Source organism: Engystomops pustulosus, chromosome 3, assembly GCF_040894005.1.
Source record: "Engystomops pustulosus chromosome 3, aEngPut4.maternal, whole genome shotgun sequence".
Lineage (NCBI taxonomy): Eukaryota > Metazoa > Chordata > Amphibia > Anura > Leptodactylidae > Engystomops > Engystomops pustulosus.
Genome location: NC_092413.1, coordinates 109,764,858 through 109,783,369, shown reverse-complemented (window position 1 = coordinate 109,783,369; position 18,512 = coordinate 109,764,858). Strand labels below are relative to the sequence as shown.

Genomic DNA, 18,512 nt, shown 5'->3' with positions numbered 1-18,512 from the left:
CGGGTGAGACCAAACTTATCTTATTCAACCTTCTCTCCCTTTTTGCCCTTATTTGCTCTCTGTAATTTACATTTCACTGAAGTCTTGTTATATGTTGTGGACGTAATATGAGCTACTATTCATTGAAGTATGACAAAAAGGTCTGTTGTATCCACTGGAGCTGAACCATTCCACTAGGATTTATTACACCAAGAGTTAATCACATTTTAGCATGGATTATTTGTGTTTCTTACTCTATCAATATTATTATGATCAGCAGTTGGCAATGTCACTAACAAAACCATAGTTCCTATTATACACAATTGCTTTACATTGTGGCCATCAGTGTACCGTGTCCTGTAAATAATGTAAAAATGTAAGGAAAACACTGCTTGCATCTAAGGACAGGAAGGGGAAAAGTTCTTAGATGTATGGAACATAATTACACAGAAAATCTTTTATAAAAATAGAAGAGGCAATAGTGGTGTAAATGGAAAAAGCCTGTAGACAGCTCTCATGTTTTGTACAGTAGGTCAGAAGTATGTTAAAACTGTCATTTTAGCATATACTTGGTTGGATTAAAGGGGTATTCCCATTTCAACAAGTAATGGATATTATTGGAATAATGAAAATTTCCAATACACTTTCTGTATCAATTCCTCATGGTTTTCTAGATAGCTGCTTGCTGTCATTCTTTAGATAGTTTCATTGTTGATTTCTAGCAGACAGAAATCTGACCATGGTCACACAGGTGCACAGCTCGTTATATTACACAGCTCTGATTACTCTCTGTTATAAAACGAGCGGTGCACCTGGTCAGATTTCTGTTCACTTGAAATAAACAATTAAGTTTTCTAAAAAGACAACAATCGGAGATTTAAAAAACCATGAGGAATTCATACAGAAAGTATATTGGAAAACTGTATTATTTTTCATCATACAAACAATAACATTAATTTGCTAAGTCTGTATCAAAATGAAGTTGCTTAATTTTGCAGTGCGAAGGCTGGAGGCAGTAGACAACAGGGGGAGGCTGGAGGATAGAAGGCTACAAGAGGATGCTGAAGGACAGGAGGCCATAAGAGGAGTCTGGTGGACAGAGGGCTACAGGAGGCCACAGGAGGAGGATGGAGGACAGGAGGTCACAGGAGAAGGCTGGAGGACAGGAGACCACAGGAGGAGGCTGGAGGACAGGGGGCCACAGGAGAAGGCTGAAGAACAGGGGGCCACAGGAGAAGGCTGAAGAACAGGGGGCCACAGGAGAAGGCTGAAGAACAGTGAGCTACAGGAGGAGGCTGGAGAACAGGGGGATACACGAGAAGGCTGGAGGACAGGGGGCTACAGGAGAAGGCTGGAGGACAGGGGACTACAGGAGGTCACAGGAGGAGGATGAAGAATAGGAGTCCACAGGAGGAGGCTGGAGGTCAGGATGCTATAATAAGAGAAAGCTGGAGGACAGAAGACCACAGGAGGAGCCTGGAAGACATGAGGCTAGAATAAGAGAAGGCTGGAGGACAGGAGGAGACTAGAGGACAAGAAGCTACAGGAGGAGGCTGAAGGACAGGAGGAGGTTGGAGGATTGACAGCCACAGGAGGAGGCTGGAGACAGGAGGCTACAGTGGGAAGGGATTGGGCACAGTAAGGGGCCTTATACTATGTGGGGAGCATTAAGATAAATATTATACTATGCTTGTGGGTATAGTTACTAGAGCTCAGTCAAGATGGCAGCCTCCATGACCAGGACAGAGAATAGAAGAAAAAAAAAATCTATTATCATAAAACAAAAACACATATTTTTCAGACCAAAGTTTTTAATTGGGTATGACCATGCGATTCCCTAAAAAAAAGTGTTCAGCAAGCATGTTTGTTCTGCATTGTCGGTACATTGTTTTTCCACATTGGGGCTTAGTTACTAAGGGTGCCGCGGTTGCATTTCCGTCGGGTTTTCCGACTTTTCGGGGATCGCGCCACCGGGAGAGGGATTTATAAGGGGATTGTGTCACACGCAATCCGATTTTTGCGTAATCGCGCTGGCTTTCATGTGACACAAATCGGGGGTAGGCCGTCAGACGATCCAACGGATTCTGACAAACCGCGGGATTTACCTTCAAAATTGTGTTGCAAGGCAGGCATTTACATGCACCGGGAAGAAGATGGTGAACTCTGGTGGACCTGAGCGGGGAGCAACACATGCAGGATATCGGGCGCACAATCTCAGCTGTGAATTCTCATTAGGGAACGCACCTCGGGAAACGCTTTTTATTACAAACTTTTAAATGCAGAAGTAAACAACTTTCATTTAAAAAGGGTTTGTCCTATTTCACTTCACTAGCAGTGCGAACATTTAGTACATCTGTCAGTAGCATGTCTCGTCATTGAAGCTGCAATGTATCCCATTTATTGTAGCACTTGCCTTTTCTGGGATCGGCATGTATCCCAGTGCTTAGACCTTCATTAGGGCAAAATCCTTCAAAATGTATTGCTTGATATATTTTCAACATCCCCCACCAGGGCCTAGCCTTTTCTTGGGGCCTGGAGGCAGCCGGGGCCCAGAATACTATAGTGGCTGGCGGTTGCTGCCTAGGCATGCTGATGTCACAGTGCTTGGTATGGGGACCGGAGGGCTGTCCTACAGCCTGGCAGGTCTCCAGCAGGTGGTATGTGCAAGAAAATGTAGAGGGAGAGGCTGATGTACTGAATCTCCCTGGGACAACCCCTTTAATGTCCGTAGTATGAGTCCCTGGGTAAGGGATGGGCGGTGTTACAGCAGTATCCAGGGAACACACGGAGGCAACGTTGTCCAAAGATAACTCAAGGTTCTTTATTCGAACAACTGGAGGCAACGAGCCAAACGATTCCGGATTAAAGGAGGATTCCGGATTACTGGAATGGTCATGGAGAGTGATCCTCAGGAGCAGATTCACCAGCCTGAAAGTAGGTGCAGGCTGGGAGGTAGCTGTGTCCACGTATGGAAGCTGCAGCTTTGTCCTGGGTGTTCTGTGTATCTGTACTAGTGGTGCACTGACTCTCTGGTCACTCAGTGTGTTCTAGAAGATGTGCTCTCTAGGAGAGCTGGATTCCAAGAGCTGACCTTTCTGGTAAGAGGTGGCTGGAAAAACGCTGCTCCTGTATCAGGTGCTATGTTCCAAGAAGCTTGCCCCTTCCTGTCCAGGGGTTTTGTTAAACTTTGGTCAGGTGGTGGCCCACTCTCCAATCACACTCCAGTTCACATGAAGGAATACAATTGGATTATAACTTTAGCATAGTTAACTCTTGCCTGTTCAGGCAGGATCTACCGCTGTTATGCCCTGATGACCACTTCTAGAACCTTCCTGGAGGGTTTGCGACTCCCTCCGTACGCTCCTAACCTGTAAAGGGAACTGTTCGCACCTACCCCTCTGACCATGTATTGGGGTGTTGCATATTCTATTACCTTTTGTCAAGCTGTGGTAGCAGACATTGCTTGGCAATCCAATATGTCCACCAAAGCCAACAGCACACTCCTATTGTAGTCCTCACAAGACACCCACAGCTAAATATTAATTCCAAGGCAGTTTGTAAGACTAGAATAAGCATGGAGCTTTTCCTTAGGAATAGTAGTAAACTAAACTGTATTCCTTATTATCTTGTTTTGTTCTTTTATCCATTCATCACATGTTCCATATTGAGGTGATATTGTTATCAGATCTGTTCTGAGTTCTGCCAAAAGTTCTGAGGGCTTGTAGAACTTTATAGCAAAACCGGGACCTGCATTATTTAGAAAAGAATTCTTAGTTGACATTTGTGTGTGTGGTACATTTCTTTATATATTTAGATCTTTGCAGCTGCTATACATACTAAGAAGAGCAGAAACAACAAAACAGGTAATGGATCACTTACAGCAAGCCTAAAACCTCCATACAACAGGAGATAAAATAAATGATGGATGAAATTGTGAGATACTCAGCATCAATGCTATTTACAACATGAAATAATCTCATGGCGCACTTCCCGGAAATAAATGTTTCTTCATAGTGGGGCTCGTACATGAATCCACTGAACTCAAAAATACATTATCTGCCGCTGGGCCCTGTTTGAGTGACAACTTATTTTCTGACATAAGTAACCATTTTGTTAACTAGCCCTGTGAGATATTTTCTCGCTGACCTCCATTGTGTCCTTCCCAGCAGTCATGACACACACTGGCTCCAATAATATCTTCAGGCATAGGAATGCTACCTTGTTTTTACATGCACTCCTTTTTACTGCACTGTGTCTTTATTCACTCCTGATCCTAAGTAGGGTAGATCCGTAAGAGTGGAAGGTATTGGGGCACATTTACTAAGGATTGCGTGCTGCACTTTAGTCGGACCGTGCATGTTCTTCATGGCTTAAGCGACTTGCACAGGTATATGTCGCACGTTGCCCTTTTGTGGCAAAGCTGCGCTAGCCTCCATGTGACACCGGTTTGACTGATTTGGACCCAGCGCTGTATTTAACTTTCAAATTGTACAACAATTTCCATATTTGTTTTTCAAATAATCCTTCCATTCATCGTACTGTAAAGCGCTGCTGAATATGATGGTGCTATATACAGATATATTTTGATAGATTCATTAACCCACTATACCATATACTTAGACTGGGTTCAGTAGTCTTTTTGGGGTATATATACCATCTACCAATTTTAGTACACTGGCATTTATCCCAAATTGACCAACATCAGACAATGTAACATCAGATTGAGATCAGATCAGTGGCTTGTGACAATGAGTCAGAAAAACACCCCAGTAATAGGGGATCCCACGCATGCCACCTAGTGTCGGACCAGGCCAGAAGTCACTGCAGCGTTGAATCATTTTTTGAAAAGCTCCTTCAAGACCTATGACTCACAACATCCTTTTCGTAAATCCAGCACAGCAATCGTGGGCTGGTATTTGAAATCAACATCAGGTCTGCTAAGGTATAGATTTCAGCTTATAGCAGGTTGTATTAAATTTGGCTCAACAGGACCTCCAATCCCTGGCCCACCTAGTTCACCCCACTGCACCTTTAAGAAGTGGCATGATTTGTTCAAAAGGGAGAAAAACAAGGACGTGTGCAGATTGTCACACTGGGTGACTGAGTGGGATTCATTAGTCCTCATTGGGATCTGTTCAACATCAGATGAATGAAATCCATCATATTGTACATGGAAACTATCCGGTTTGTGTGAACAGCCTGGATATGTAATGTGCAAATACATGCATAATTTACATAATATTCTCAATTACTCCTTTCCATGGAGTTATTTAGGAATTCTGAATTTCAGAAACCTGGATGCCAACCACTATGGCATTATAGTTCTCACATATTGTCACCCACCCTTTCAGGGTTCCTGAGCAGCAAAAAGACTTCTTATCTGGGATTCATCACTACTTTCCTAATTTTAAGAAAAGTGGGGGCAAACAGTGTGGAAGCTGTAACCGTGGGCATACTGACAGGCACTTAACTTTCCCTGAAACATATATGACTATAATGCAAATTAAAAGGTAATGCAGAAAATATATTTCCATGTATGCAGTTAACTGGTGTTATATTAGGGTGTCTCTTACTGACCTGTAAGTTGTCCCTCCTGAGCACACTGGCATCGGCACCCTGCTTCCCGTGGCTTGCACCCTTGCTGCTTCTTCTCACATAGATCACCTGTCTCTTGATGGGCACGTCTCCTAGTCTCCGGTGGTACTCCTCTACTCCAGACTCTTTGGGTGCAACAGCGAGCCCGGGTTGGGGCAGTGCTTTGTGCTCTACAGAGAAGTGGGTGCAAAATAGGGCAGCCAGGCACAGGGCAAGGAGGCGCAGGGTGCAGGTTCTCCAGCGCAGCCTCAGCTCCCTCCACAGCATCCTCCGAGCACCCAGTGTGTGACTACATGAGAGACTTGTCTGCCTGTGAATTCAATGCCCCTGAGGTGAGAAGTCAGAATGGAGGAGGGAAGGAGGGAGGGCTGAGGAGAGTGTGTTACCTCTTGTGGAGCTCACAGCCTCCCCCGCCCTACATGTTTCCTTATTCGTCCAGTTCAGAGCTGAAGCAGATTTGTTACTCAGCAATTACTTTTTCATGTAATATCTATTTTTTTATTCAGATGAAAGAATTATGAGGCTATTATGAACTAATAGTTACTCGAGGTAAAACCAGCTTAAAAACAAAAATAGACTGTCAGAATAATGGGCTTCAAAGTAGCCAAAGAGACTTGAAGGGTTAAATACAGTGGACAAGACACAGAGGGTGATGTTCAGAATCAAATGCGGGTCAGGTCAGTTTGACCGTGATCGTATATAGTGCAATTTTTTGTGTGCTGAAAAAGCCCCTCTCAGCTTATTTTTGAATATATAAAAACTAACAAATTCAGTACATACCTCTTCCCTATCGGCTTCCTGTGACCATGCACTTTGCCCATGCATATACCATGATGCGGCAGGTTGCCGCCTGATGACATCATAGTGCGTGCGCAGGTAGAGTGCATGGACCCACCTCTACCCGGGCTGTTACACAGGAAGCCGAGAGAGAAGGGGAGAGTCAAAACTAAGTACATGCAGTCCCCAGGTTACGTACAAAATTAGTTCTGTAGGTTTGTTCTTAAGTTGCATTTGTATGTAAGTCTGGAATGTATATTTTATAATTGTACCAGCCAATTTTTTTGGTCTCTTGGATTGGATTTCAAAAATGTTGGATTGTCATAAGAACCAGGATTACCAGCTGTGAGCTGACTGTCAGACATTGCTGGTGGGGGCCCTTTTATAAGTAAAGTGGTGTGGGCACAGGGCACACACCCCTGGAGCCCTCCCTATAATCCAGCCTGTCTAGGTTTATATTCTTGTCAATACATTTTCCCAGTTTTCAGTGGTAAAATTAGGTGCCTGGGCTTATATTTGGGTCCACTTATACTGTATAAGTATATATAGTATATGTGCATAAATATTGCCAAATTATACTTTTTAATTTAGTATAAAAATGCACACATACGAACCCGCTCAGCCCCAGGTGCACAAGGACTTGAAAATGGATGAGGTCGGCACTCACTTGTTTGTACAAATAGACGTGAAACAGCAGCTGCATGCTTACATACATGAAAAGATAGGGATGCTTATCTGACACGTTTCAGTATTTAGTCATAGATGCATGTTTTTTTTATGGACCAACAAAGGATTAACGTCTATTTGTACGAACAAGTGAGTGCCGACCTCATCCATTTCCAAGTCCAAATTACACTCTTACCGGGGGGTGGTTAAAGGATATCTTAATATTTGAAGCTTTTTTTTTTATTCCTAAATAGCAAAACAAAAATGCTACACGCACACAACTATAAAGTTTGGCTGCGAACTGTCCACTGTTTGTGCCCCCATAGACTTGTATTATGGACGGTCCTGGTGGGGTGATGCTAAGTGTATGCACTGGTCTTATTACATCTTAATAAAAAAGGCTACACCTTATGGATTCCACACTGCTACTTTACACTGCCAAGTGTCATCATGACACAAAGGGTTTTCATCACTTTAAACAATTGTTTACGGTACGGCTTCATTGTGGGGTCGGATATTCGTCCCCATAGACACCTATAGTGCCCAGACGCGGTACTGTGGTGCCTGGTGCTGTCGCCACAAAAAAGATAGATCCTGCTATATCTTCAGCCATAAGAATGGACGTGCGGCTCTGTTTTCTATGGAGAGGAGAGGGGTGAGAAGCAAGCAGAAGTTTGTCTGAATGTAGCCTCATGGTGACCACCTACAGCCATCCAATAACTGCAGATATGAAAGGCCCCTGTTTTGAGGTCTCATGGTTTGCCAAGAAATGAAGGGATCCCAGGGATCAGGCAACATCATGGAGCAAGGGTAGAGGGATATTGGGCATTCCCAGAGCTCAGACTCAAATTTTTGATGTATTTATTGTTTTACCCCTTTTAATTACAGACACCTATGGGCCTCCTGATGAAAAAGGTCCAAATATCATTAATTGAGGGCATTAACTGGTAGGATTGCCCCTTCTTCTCAGTATACTGGATGTTTTTCCATAAAACTATATACAACCTGATCAGATTGTTTTTGCTCTATACCATTGGTATTGCAGATTACACTGCTTTTTCTTGTTTCTCTTTATCTCAGTGCTTCCGTACATCAGGCTTCAGGTTCAGGTTTGACTGTACTCCCATTAGATACAATATATATGACCAGTGCGTTGAGTCACCTAGTGCAAAGTCCTGTCATAAGTGGGGCATAGAGTACATTCTAATGTTTTATGGCTGTATATAGCTAATATGGACATAGCACTTGTATGTTATGAATTGTACACACTACAATACTGCATATTGCATGTTCTGTATTTGTTTTTAGGATAATACTTTACCATACGGTGGATTTGGTTGTATATGTTGTATTCCCTATTTAGAAGTAACATTCATGTATTTACTATTTGTTGTTTTTAGATATTTCAACAAATGTTTATCCATTTTAAGTAGAGAAGTGATCAGCATTATTATTTTGTATATCATTTACATTTTTTGGTCCGCTTGAAAAACAGGTACTAGCTTGTAGCATTTTCTCTATATTTTCTCTATATTTTTCTGCTTGTACCATAATATACAGGCAGTGCCCTGGATACATACAAGATAGGGTCTGTAGGTTTGTTCTTAAGTTGAATTTGTATGTAAGTCAGAACTGTATATTTTATAATTGCAATCCCAGCCAGAACTTTTTTGGTCTCTGTGACAATTGGATTTTAAAAATGTTGGGTTTTCATTAGAATCAGGATTAACAATAAATCTTAATTGCAGACACCTTTGATAACTGTTACAGTTGTTTATTGTAGCCTAGGACTAAAGTACAATAAATTACCAATATTCAGTGGTCCATTTGTAACTAGGGGTCGTATGTAAGTCGAGTGTTCTTAAGTAGGGGACCGCCTGTATAGGGTGTAGTGCTGTATCAACACCTTTACAAGTGGTGAATTTATTATTTGCCAGTTTTTTTTGTGGCCTCGTTTAATTTTGTTGCTGCACCATATTTATTTGTGCCAGAATTTAGCTTTTTTTTTCCAGCACTCATGAAAAATTTTTTTTAATTTGGGCACAGCAAAGCCTTCATGAATGTGGTATCACATTTCTTTGTTCTTCTTATGTTGCCACAAATATATTAAGGCTGTACGCCACAATGTAACATCACAGTGCAAACAACCACTAAATTGTGCGCCAAAATAACAACACCAAAAATAATGAATCCCCCCCCCCCCATAGTTAGTTTTGAAATGTAATTATATGTTACAGAGACATGACGGGAATGTGTGGTATTGGAAAGTAACCACAACATGCTGGGAAGATAAGACGTTTAGAATAGATCACCACAATGGACTCTGGAACAATGCCCCCTACCCATCCCCCATACTCTGACCTGAAGGGAATGCTATTAGCCATTAATACCATTTCATGCAGTCTGGTCAGGTATGTCAATATGCCTGTGGCTTTCGTCTGATTCCTAATGTTTTGTAAAATACCAAAAACGCTAATCTCCTGATTGTATGTTTCTAGAAACCATGAAACTCTTTCTAGAATTGACATATTTTGTATCAGGATTCTAGATGGTAATAAAATCCATTTAAAAAAGAATCAGTGATACAGTAAAACAGCGCTGAGAGATGAAAAACACCTGCAGTGTTGCCATATAAAGGTTAGATATCTTCAAAAGATCAGTGTACCCCGTACTTATGAATGCTACAATGATAACATTAGTGCTTAGACTTTTTAATAATGAACAAAGCCATTAAGGTCTAACTAGGACCTTTACAGAAAGAATTTCACCTGCTGGAAGAGGCAGATTCCAAGCTCTTCTCTCCTAACAAAAGCTCTATTCACCAGGCTTATTTCTAAGCTGACAGTACGCTGCCTCTGAAAACAAATCACTTTGGGGCTTCGCTTTTCTTTTTCCATTGATATATAGTCAAACTAGTACCTTTCTTTTATTGTTATGCTTACAATACTTATTGTCTGCTGGAAGCCAGGACATCACATCCAAGTCCTGCTGTTGACGGTCATGTGATCCACCCAAGGCAGGCTCCAGGTATCAGTGGGCCCTTGGGCGACAGAGCCTTAGTGGACCCTTTTTCAGTAAACTCACGTAGCGGCATGGATTCATTATATGCACCCACCCCATTGATGAATAATATGCAGCCCCCTCACCACCATGGATTATATGTAGCTGCCTTACCCCCATGGATTAATTATATACAGCCCAGTCCCCCCTCACCACTCATAGATTAATTATATGCTGCCCCCCTCCCTCACATGGATTATATGCATCCACCTCACTGGCCATTATACCCACTTGGATTATATACAGTCCCCTCCTCACAGTCCATGCTATACATGCAGCCCCCTCCTCACCCCCATGCATTATATGCATCCCTGCCTCCTCACCCCTATTCATTATATGTGGCCCCCTTTTTCACCCCTATTCATTATATGTGGCCCCCTCCACACCCCTATTCATTATATGTGGCTCCCTCCTTACCCTCCTTCATTATAAGTGGCCCCCTCCTCACCCCTATTCATTATATGTGGCCCCCTCCTCAGTCCTATTCATTATATTTGGGCCCCCTCCTCAGTTCTCCGCTCTGGTCACGCTTCCCCTCAGCTGCCTTCCTCCTACCGGCAGCGGCAGAGTGAGGGGCTGCTGGCTGGCATCCTGCAGCGACGCTTTACGGAGTCAGCACCAGGCACGGCCAGGCTTCTGGGGAGGGAGATGTGGTCATGAGTGGGCCTGCCCAGCAGCTTTGAGCCCCGGCACTTGCCCAGGTTTGCTGGGTACTGGTGCTGGCCCTGGATCCACCCACCGTGATCCACCATTTATCAGGGGGAGTATGGTATGAGTGACCCAATTAGGGTCTTAAATTCACCCTGCTTTTGTATTTGTTTTTTGTATTAGTGGCTAACCACTTTAATTTAACGTCTCTACGCTTCTTATATTTAGGTTTATTAAAAGGTGTTTTACCAAACCAGGCTTATGGTATACAGTGTGATCCTCAAGAGCCCACTGTGTACAGTTAAACCAATTGTCTATCAAAATGCATCTAAATACCCTGGCTGAATATTTGCATGGTTAAATATGAATTCTTCTTCTGTGGTTATATTGGTTAATATGATGATAAATAAAAATAATAACAACAATAGAGAATAATTGTACCGTATTTTCCGGGCCGTTAGGCACACCGGACTATAAGGCGCATCAGTACTAAACGCCTTATATATGAAATAATTCCATATATAAGGCACACCGGACTATAAGGCGCAGGGTCCGGGGGCGTGGCGGAGGTCCAGGGGCATGGCAGAGCAGAGACCAACCGGAGTGGAGACCGACCGGAGACCGGAGAGGTGAGCGGGGAAGGGGGTCCCTTCAGGTGGAGGATGGCAGCAGACCCTACTTACATAGGTCCCCGCTACCGGAGACAGCAGATCTCCAGCGGGAACTGCAGTTCCCGCTGGAGATCTGCTGTCTCCGGTAGCGGGGACCTATGTAAGTAGGGTCCGCTGCCCTCCTCCATACATAGGGCGCACCGGACTATAAGGCGCACTTTGGATTTCTAAGGAAATCCTAGGTTTTTATGTGCGCCTTATAGTCCGGAAAATATGGTAATAATTATCGATTTGACACACTTATAGATGTAAAGTATTTGAAAAAAAGTCAATTTTTTTCAATGAATGTCTATCATTCAATATACAGAGGTCTTTGCCTTCCTGCTTGGGAAGTTCTTCAACAAAAACTTTTTGAAGTTATGTATTTTTATGGATTTGTAAACACCTGTACAGTGAAGGAATTGTTGCAGTGACTTGGAAGCTTTCCAGTTACATGCACAACGTCTATCCCCACAGGCTACATATGAACATGTCCAGGTATTTCTTGTGATCTTCCAGATTTTCTAGATTATTAAAAAGAAAGTTTGAAAGGTTTTCATATCAGCTAAATAGTAGCAGAACTAGCTCTGCCCTTACCCATAACTTCATATTATTGCATATTATTGCACCTTGTCCAGATGTAAACTGAAGCAGAACATTTTCAGCTTTTCAGCTGTAACCAAAGAAACAAGACTAAAAGAGAAAGCTGTGCTGTGTGAATGGGCTGGAGCATCTCTCAGGCAGTTTCGCTGCTAGGCTTTCAACGGAGAAGGGAAGGGTACAGCTGTGTACTTTACTAAAGCTCCAGCATGAACACAGCCAAGTGAATTAAGCTTTAGACTACTTGCAAATGTTGTAGATTGTCATACATAAAAAGCACGTGTTAATTCACACAAAATCCATAAGTTAATAGAAGAATAAAAAGACTGCAATACTGTAGTATGGCAGTATATAGTAAGATCAATCAGACAACCTAGGGTGAAAGTACCCTAGGGGGTCTGAAAAATAGTAAGAAAAATAATTTTAAAAAGTTTTTAAAAAATAAATAAAAAGCCCCTAAAAATTCTAATCACCCCTCTTTCCCCAGAACTGATATAAATATAAATAAACAGTAAAAACCATAACCATATTGGGTATCGCTGTGTCCCAAAATGTCTGATCTTTCAAAATATAATAACTGTTTTTCCCAGAGTTTAACCCCGTAAAGGAAAATAGGGCACAAATACATTTTTTCACCAATTTAGATTTTTCAGCTTCCCAGTACATGGCATGGAATATTAAATACAAGTGCAAATTGTTATGCAGAAAACAAGTACTCCTACAGATTCTTACATGGAAAAATAAAAAAGTTAAGGAATCTTGAAGGTGGGGGAAAAATGTAAAATTAAAATGCAAAAACAGCCTTTAAGAATAAAACAAATCTTTTTTTCCCCTATAATCCCTGATATTTTTGCTCTCCAGAAAGGCATCCAGGCCTCTCTTGAACACATACATAGTGTCCCCAATAACAACCTCCTGCGGCAGAGAGTTCCATAGTCTCACTGCTCTTACAGTAAAGAATTCCACCTCTATAGCAATGGTAGAATCTTCTCTCCTCTAGGCGTATAGGATGCCCCCCCCCTTGTCCTGGTCACAGACCTAGGTATAAAAAGATCTTTGGAGAGATCCTTGTACTGCCTCCCCTCAGCCATCTTTTTTCTAAATTGAATAATCTCAATCCAATCAACCCAATCTGAGAATGAGCCATTAGCAACGACCGTCCATTTTTTTTTTTTTTATCACTGAGCCAATTAATTACTCAAATACACAGATTTTCTCCTATTCCCAGCAGTCTCATTTTATGTGCCAACCTTTTATACTGCACTGTGTCAAATGCCTTGTAAAAGTACAGACATACATCATCCACAGCCTCCCCAAGATCCAGTCTGGAAATTGCCTCCCAATAGAAACCAATCAGATTAGTCTGACAGGACCGATCTCTCATAAACCCATGCTGATACTGGGTTATAAGGTTATGTACAGTGAGATACTCCAGGATAGCATCTGTAACAAACCCCTCAAATATTTTCCCCACAACAGAAGCTAGACTCATAGGTCTGTAGTTTCCAGGATCACTTTCTAATCCTTTTTTGTATATTGGTACCACATTTGCTGTGCGCCATTCCAGTGGAACAGAACCTGTCCCCAGCGGATCTTCAAATATTAAAAATAACGGTCTGTCGATCACGGCACAAAGTTCATGTAGAACTCGGGGTGGATGCTATGTGGCCCCGGTGATTTGATCTTATGTTTTACCTCTTCCTGGGTAAACTGTTGACTTTCCAAACAGAGTTGACATCATTCCTCATCACGTCTTCCACCAGGGGATTTTCCTGGGTAAAGACAGTCGAGGAGGCAACATTCAGTAGATTTCCTCCTTTCCTTCCACCATGACCGCCAGATATTCCTCAGAGGGCCCACACTTTGGATTATTTTTTCTCTCTGTCTCTACTTTTGTGACCTTTATCTGCATTTTTCAGAATTTACAGTATTTTTCTCTCTATAATCATTTAACGCCTCATCGCCTCATCTGTCTCGCTTATTGCTTTCCTTACAGGACCAGTTAACCACATTGGCTTTTCTCTTGTTTTGTCTTATGCTTTTTCCCATATGGCCCTTTTCAATATATTTATGAAAAAGTCCCATTTTTTGGGGTGCTTTTGTCTTTGAGAACATTGTCCCAGTTTATGTCTATAAGGTCTTCCTTTATCTGCTGAAAATTTGCCCTTCTGAGGTTTAGAATGTTTGCTGCCCCTCCACTAACGCTCTTAGTAAAGCGTAATACAAAATCAATGATATTGTTGTCACTATTACCCAGGTTCCTCCCAGCGTGTAATTTTTAAACCCGTCAGGTCTGTTGGTTAGGATAAGGTCCTGCAGTGCCCCTTCTTGCTGGCTCCAGGACTAGTTGTCAAAGGTAATTGTCTTTTGTTGTTGACAAGAACCTGCTACCTTTGAAGGACCTGCATGTTTCTGCCCCCTGTCAATATCTGGGTAATTGAAGTCCCCCTTGATAAGTGCTTCACCATGCTTTGAAGCCGCATTCATTTGACTTATCAGCATTTCCTCTGCTGCCTCCATTATATTTGCAGCCTTATAATAAAACCCTAGTAATATTTTATTATTCTTTTTCCCTCCCCTTATATTCGCCAGGTTTGAGGCAAGATTTCATATATAAACAAACCCCTCCTACTTTTTTATTTATACGATCATTTCTAAAAAGACTATAACCATCTATAGTAACAGCCCAGTCATAGCTATTGTCCAGCCATTCCTCACTGATACCCACTATATCATATTTTCCCTCCAACATTAAGCATTCCAGTTTCTCCATTTTGTTTGTGAGGCTTCTGGCATTAGTGTACACACACTTTGTATGGTTTTCCCTATCCTTATTCCTTTGTTTCTTATTCCCTGATCTTATCCCAGCCCCCATTCCTACTCCCTGTACCATGACTGTTCCCAGTTCACTATCTACACTGTCTTCTTGCCCTCCCCCCAGGTCTCTAGTTAAAACACTCCACCCCATTGAGGTGCAGCCCATCCCTACTGTAGAGCCTGTAGCCAACAGCAAAGTCAGCCCAGGTCTCCATACACCCAAAGCCCTTCTTCCTACACCAACTTTTGAGCAATTATTTTTCTCCCTGATCTCCCGCTACCTTTCTGGTGCGGCACATGCTACAGATAGTATTTCAGAGAAAACTACCTTTGAGGTTCTTGCCCTGAGCTTATGGCCTAATTCCCTGAAACCATTATTAAGGACTTTCCACCTACCTCTTACTTTGTCATTGGTGCCAATGTGGACCATGACTACTGGATCCTCATCAACCCGTTCCGCAACATGCCGAACCCGAGCACCAGGTAAACAACATACTGTTCGGTATGCACAGTTTTTGTGACAGATTGCGTGGTCTGTTCCCTTATTAATCGAATCTCCCACTACCAGCACCTGTCTGATCTTGTATGTGCTCCCATAACCTTTCTTACTGGAGCAGACAGTCTCCTGGTTGCTAGAGGCCATGTCTTGCTGCACCATTGCTATCCTGAGCCGATATCCCCCTCATCCTCCAACCTGGAAAAACTTATTGTGGTGCCCCCTTAAACGGTTGCTCAAGGAAAGCATACATGGCACAGGATGTACACTGTTTAGCATTGCCACTTGTGAAGTCCATTGTACTAATGGGGAATACAAGAGAAAATATGGAAGAAAAGAATTCATTGAAAAAGTGTACTGTTACCTGCTAAAGGCCCTCAAGCTTAAGTCCTTTAATCATTAGTCCCACTTTGGACACTGCACAAAGCTGCACAAATGCACATTCGCAAAAAGCTCTCACAGGCGCTTTTTGGTTTGCTATTAAATAGGTTAGATGCCAAAACAAGACGCCGCGTTCACTGCTACAAGCTCTGTCTGCAAAAAAAACGTTAAAGGGGTTTTCCCACTAATTAAAGTTAGGCCGTATCCATGGGATTGGGCGTAAGTTACTGATCAGTGGGGTCTTAGTCCTGAGACCCCCACAGATTGCGAAAATGAGAGGTCCATCGGACTAATGGAGCAGACAGCTGCGTATGACTGTTCTGCTCCATTCATCTCTATTGAGTTTACAAAGATTGCCGAGCACAGCGCTTGGCAGTTTCCGTCAGCTCCATAGAGATTATCCCTTGGATAGGGCCTAACTTTAGTTTGTGGGAAACCCACTTTAAGGGGTTAAGGCTCATACCCATTTTCTGTCATGCATTACTTTATATATATTATATATATATATATTTTTGAGATTTTTGGCACATGTTGTACTTAATGTTAGTGGTAAATATTGTTTGATAAGTTTTGCATTTATTTATAAGAAATGTTTTAGAAATGGCAAAATGTTTGAATAATTAGCTATTTTCAAAATTTTAAATGATCTCCTTTTAGGACTAACATTTCACATATGTCTACTTTGTCTACTTGGTTTCAGAATTTTGTAAATGTCTGGATATTTTATTTTGATGTCACATGGCTTACAAATAGAACATCGGTTTTCCGTATTTTCAGGATTTCAGAATTTACATTTTTTGGGGATCATTTTGGATGCATCAGTTTGGAGGGGGGAGTGTCTGATTTCCATAACCGAGGGATAACCTGTCTTGCGGCTACCAAGAAGTATCAGAGCAGACCTTTCTTTATATCGCTAAGATGACCTGGCAATATAGAGTGTAGGGTGGAGTAAGATCCCCAAGGGCTCCATAGAGAGCTCTGTAGAGGTCACAGAAGCCAAACCAAAGAGGAGAACTGTACTACACTCCCACCAAATGTGTAGCATGGAACCTGGAGCTGCACAGTATCTACAGCACTGGAGACACTGAGGGAAATAAATAAACATGTGTGTGAATCTGTAAAGGGTGCCACAGTTTTTGCATTCACAATATCTAATTTTGCTTTTTGAAGCCAAAGCCAGAGGTGGATAGGAGATGAGGAGTAACACCTCAACTCCATATAATCTCTCAAATGATCCAATGCCAGCATTAGCTTTAAAATTGCTTTAAAGAACCTTAATATATCCACTAACTTTAACTCTAGCCTTATCCCACTAGCCTGGGCCAATTAGCTCTACCCCACATACATGGGCATGATTAATATAAGTTTGTCTGTGATTTAATTTTTTTAATTTGTGCCTAATTAGTTATTAAAAATAAGCTTTACTCACCTTTTTGTGGCACTCGTGCAGTGCAACGACCCCCCTCCCATAATGGCCTGCGTTTGCTTCTACACAGAGGCTCTGCTTTGATGTCATGTTGCCCCCGCTTCAGGAAAATACACACCACATGTTCTTGTTACTCCATTACTGCTGAGTCTCTGGGGCACATATTATATTAAAAAAAATACCAGCAGAAGTACGAGATGGTAATAAGGTAAACCATATTGTACCTACCTTAGTAAAGGTTCTCATCAGACAGTAGTAGCTGTGGATGAGATTCTGAAGATACTCTTGTAGATGTTAATCTATAGTACCGTTGTTGAATTTAAAGACAACAAGGTGTGGGGAAAAAAGGTGTTTGTTCATATAAGAATATATATTGGTGGGCAGACACTAATCATATGAATTTCTCAAATAATGACTTGAAAACAGCTTCTGTAAATGCCCAATGCTGGACCTTTTACATCTCTTCAAAAGAGATGTATTTATCCTACTGCAAAAATCTAAGAGTTGGGCACAATCTGCTGGCTAGCAGCGGTATTGTACTTTTCAGAGCCTACTATAGCTGTGTTTTTCTTTACCCAAAAATAAATGCAGACTTAAAGGGAACCTGTCAGCAGGAGACCCATTTTTAGCACTCCCCCAGTCCCCACAGAGCATAGTACATACACTGCCAAAGTGTTTTTGTATAAAAAATTGGTTTTACAGAAAAAAAGATATGTTATATTGTACCTTCCATTAGCATGTGCTGTGTGACTAGGCAGTTGCCAAAAAGGAGGGACTGGAAAGGAGCAGTTCCCCCTCACCCTTGGGAAACATGTGACCTTTTCCAATATATGAATAACTCTCCACACTCGGGACTGGCTGTAGAGGAGCAGGGGGCGTCGCTAAGCCAAGTGATGGGAGTTTTCATATATTTGAAAAGGTCACATGGAGAAGCAATTTTCCCAAAGGTGGGGGGAAACTGCTCCTTTCCAGCCCCTCCCATTTGGCAACTGCCTAGTCACACAGCAGATGCTAATGAAAGGTACAATATAACATATCTTTTTTTCTGTAAAACCAATTTTTGGCAGTGTATGTACTATGCTCTGTGGGGACTGGGGGAATGCTAAAAATGGGTCTCCTGGTGACAGGTTCCCTTTAACTAGCAGAATGTAACTAGTGTTAAAATCTTATATATAAACAGTGATTTGTGTAATGCTTCATGCACACTTTCATATTTCCATTATTGGTGCCAGTATTTCTCCCAAAACAAAGAATGGGTTTAAACATAGAACAAGTGTAAATCTTTTCTATGTTCAATTCCTAATTTTAGTTTATAAAATACTACCTGGGTACAAATGTAATGCAAGTTCAGCCCATGCAGTACCCTTTCTGGCAATCCTACATCTGACTGTGCCATCACTACTGAACGTTGGGGGGC

The 18,512-nt window shown here is 42.0% G+C and overlaps 1 protein-coding gene across 1 annotated transcript in view; it reads right to left on the bottom strand.

Annotated features, from left to right (window-relative positions):
* Window positions 1–5,922, bottom strand: part of METTL24 (methyltransferase like 24) — a 44,698-nt gene extending 38,776 nt beyond the window's left edge. The window contains exon 1 of the mRNA XM_072141791.1: window positions 5,557–5,922. Coding sequence (XP_071997892.1) covers window positions 5,557–5,841 — 285 coding nt within the window. The 5' untranslated portion in view covers window positions 5,842–5,922. The remainder of the gene's footprint in view (window positions 1–5,556) is intronic.
* Window positions 5,923–18,512: the final 12,590 nt, after the last annotated feature.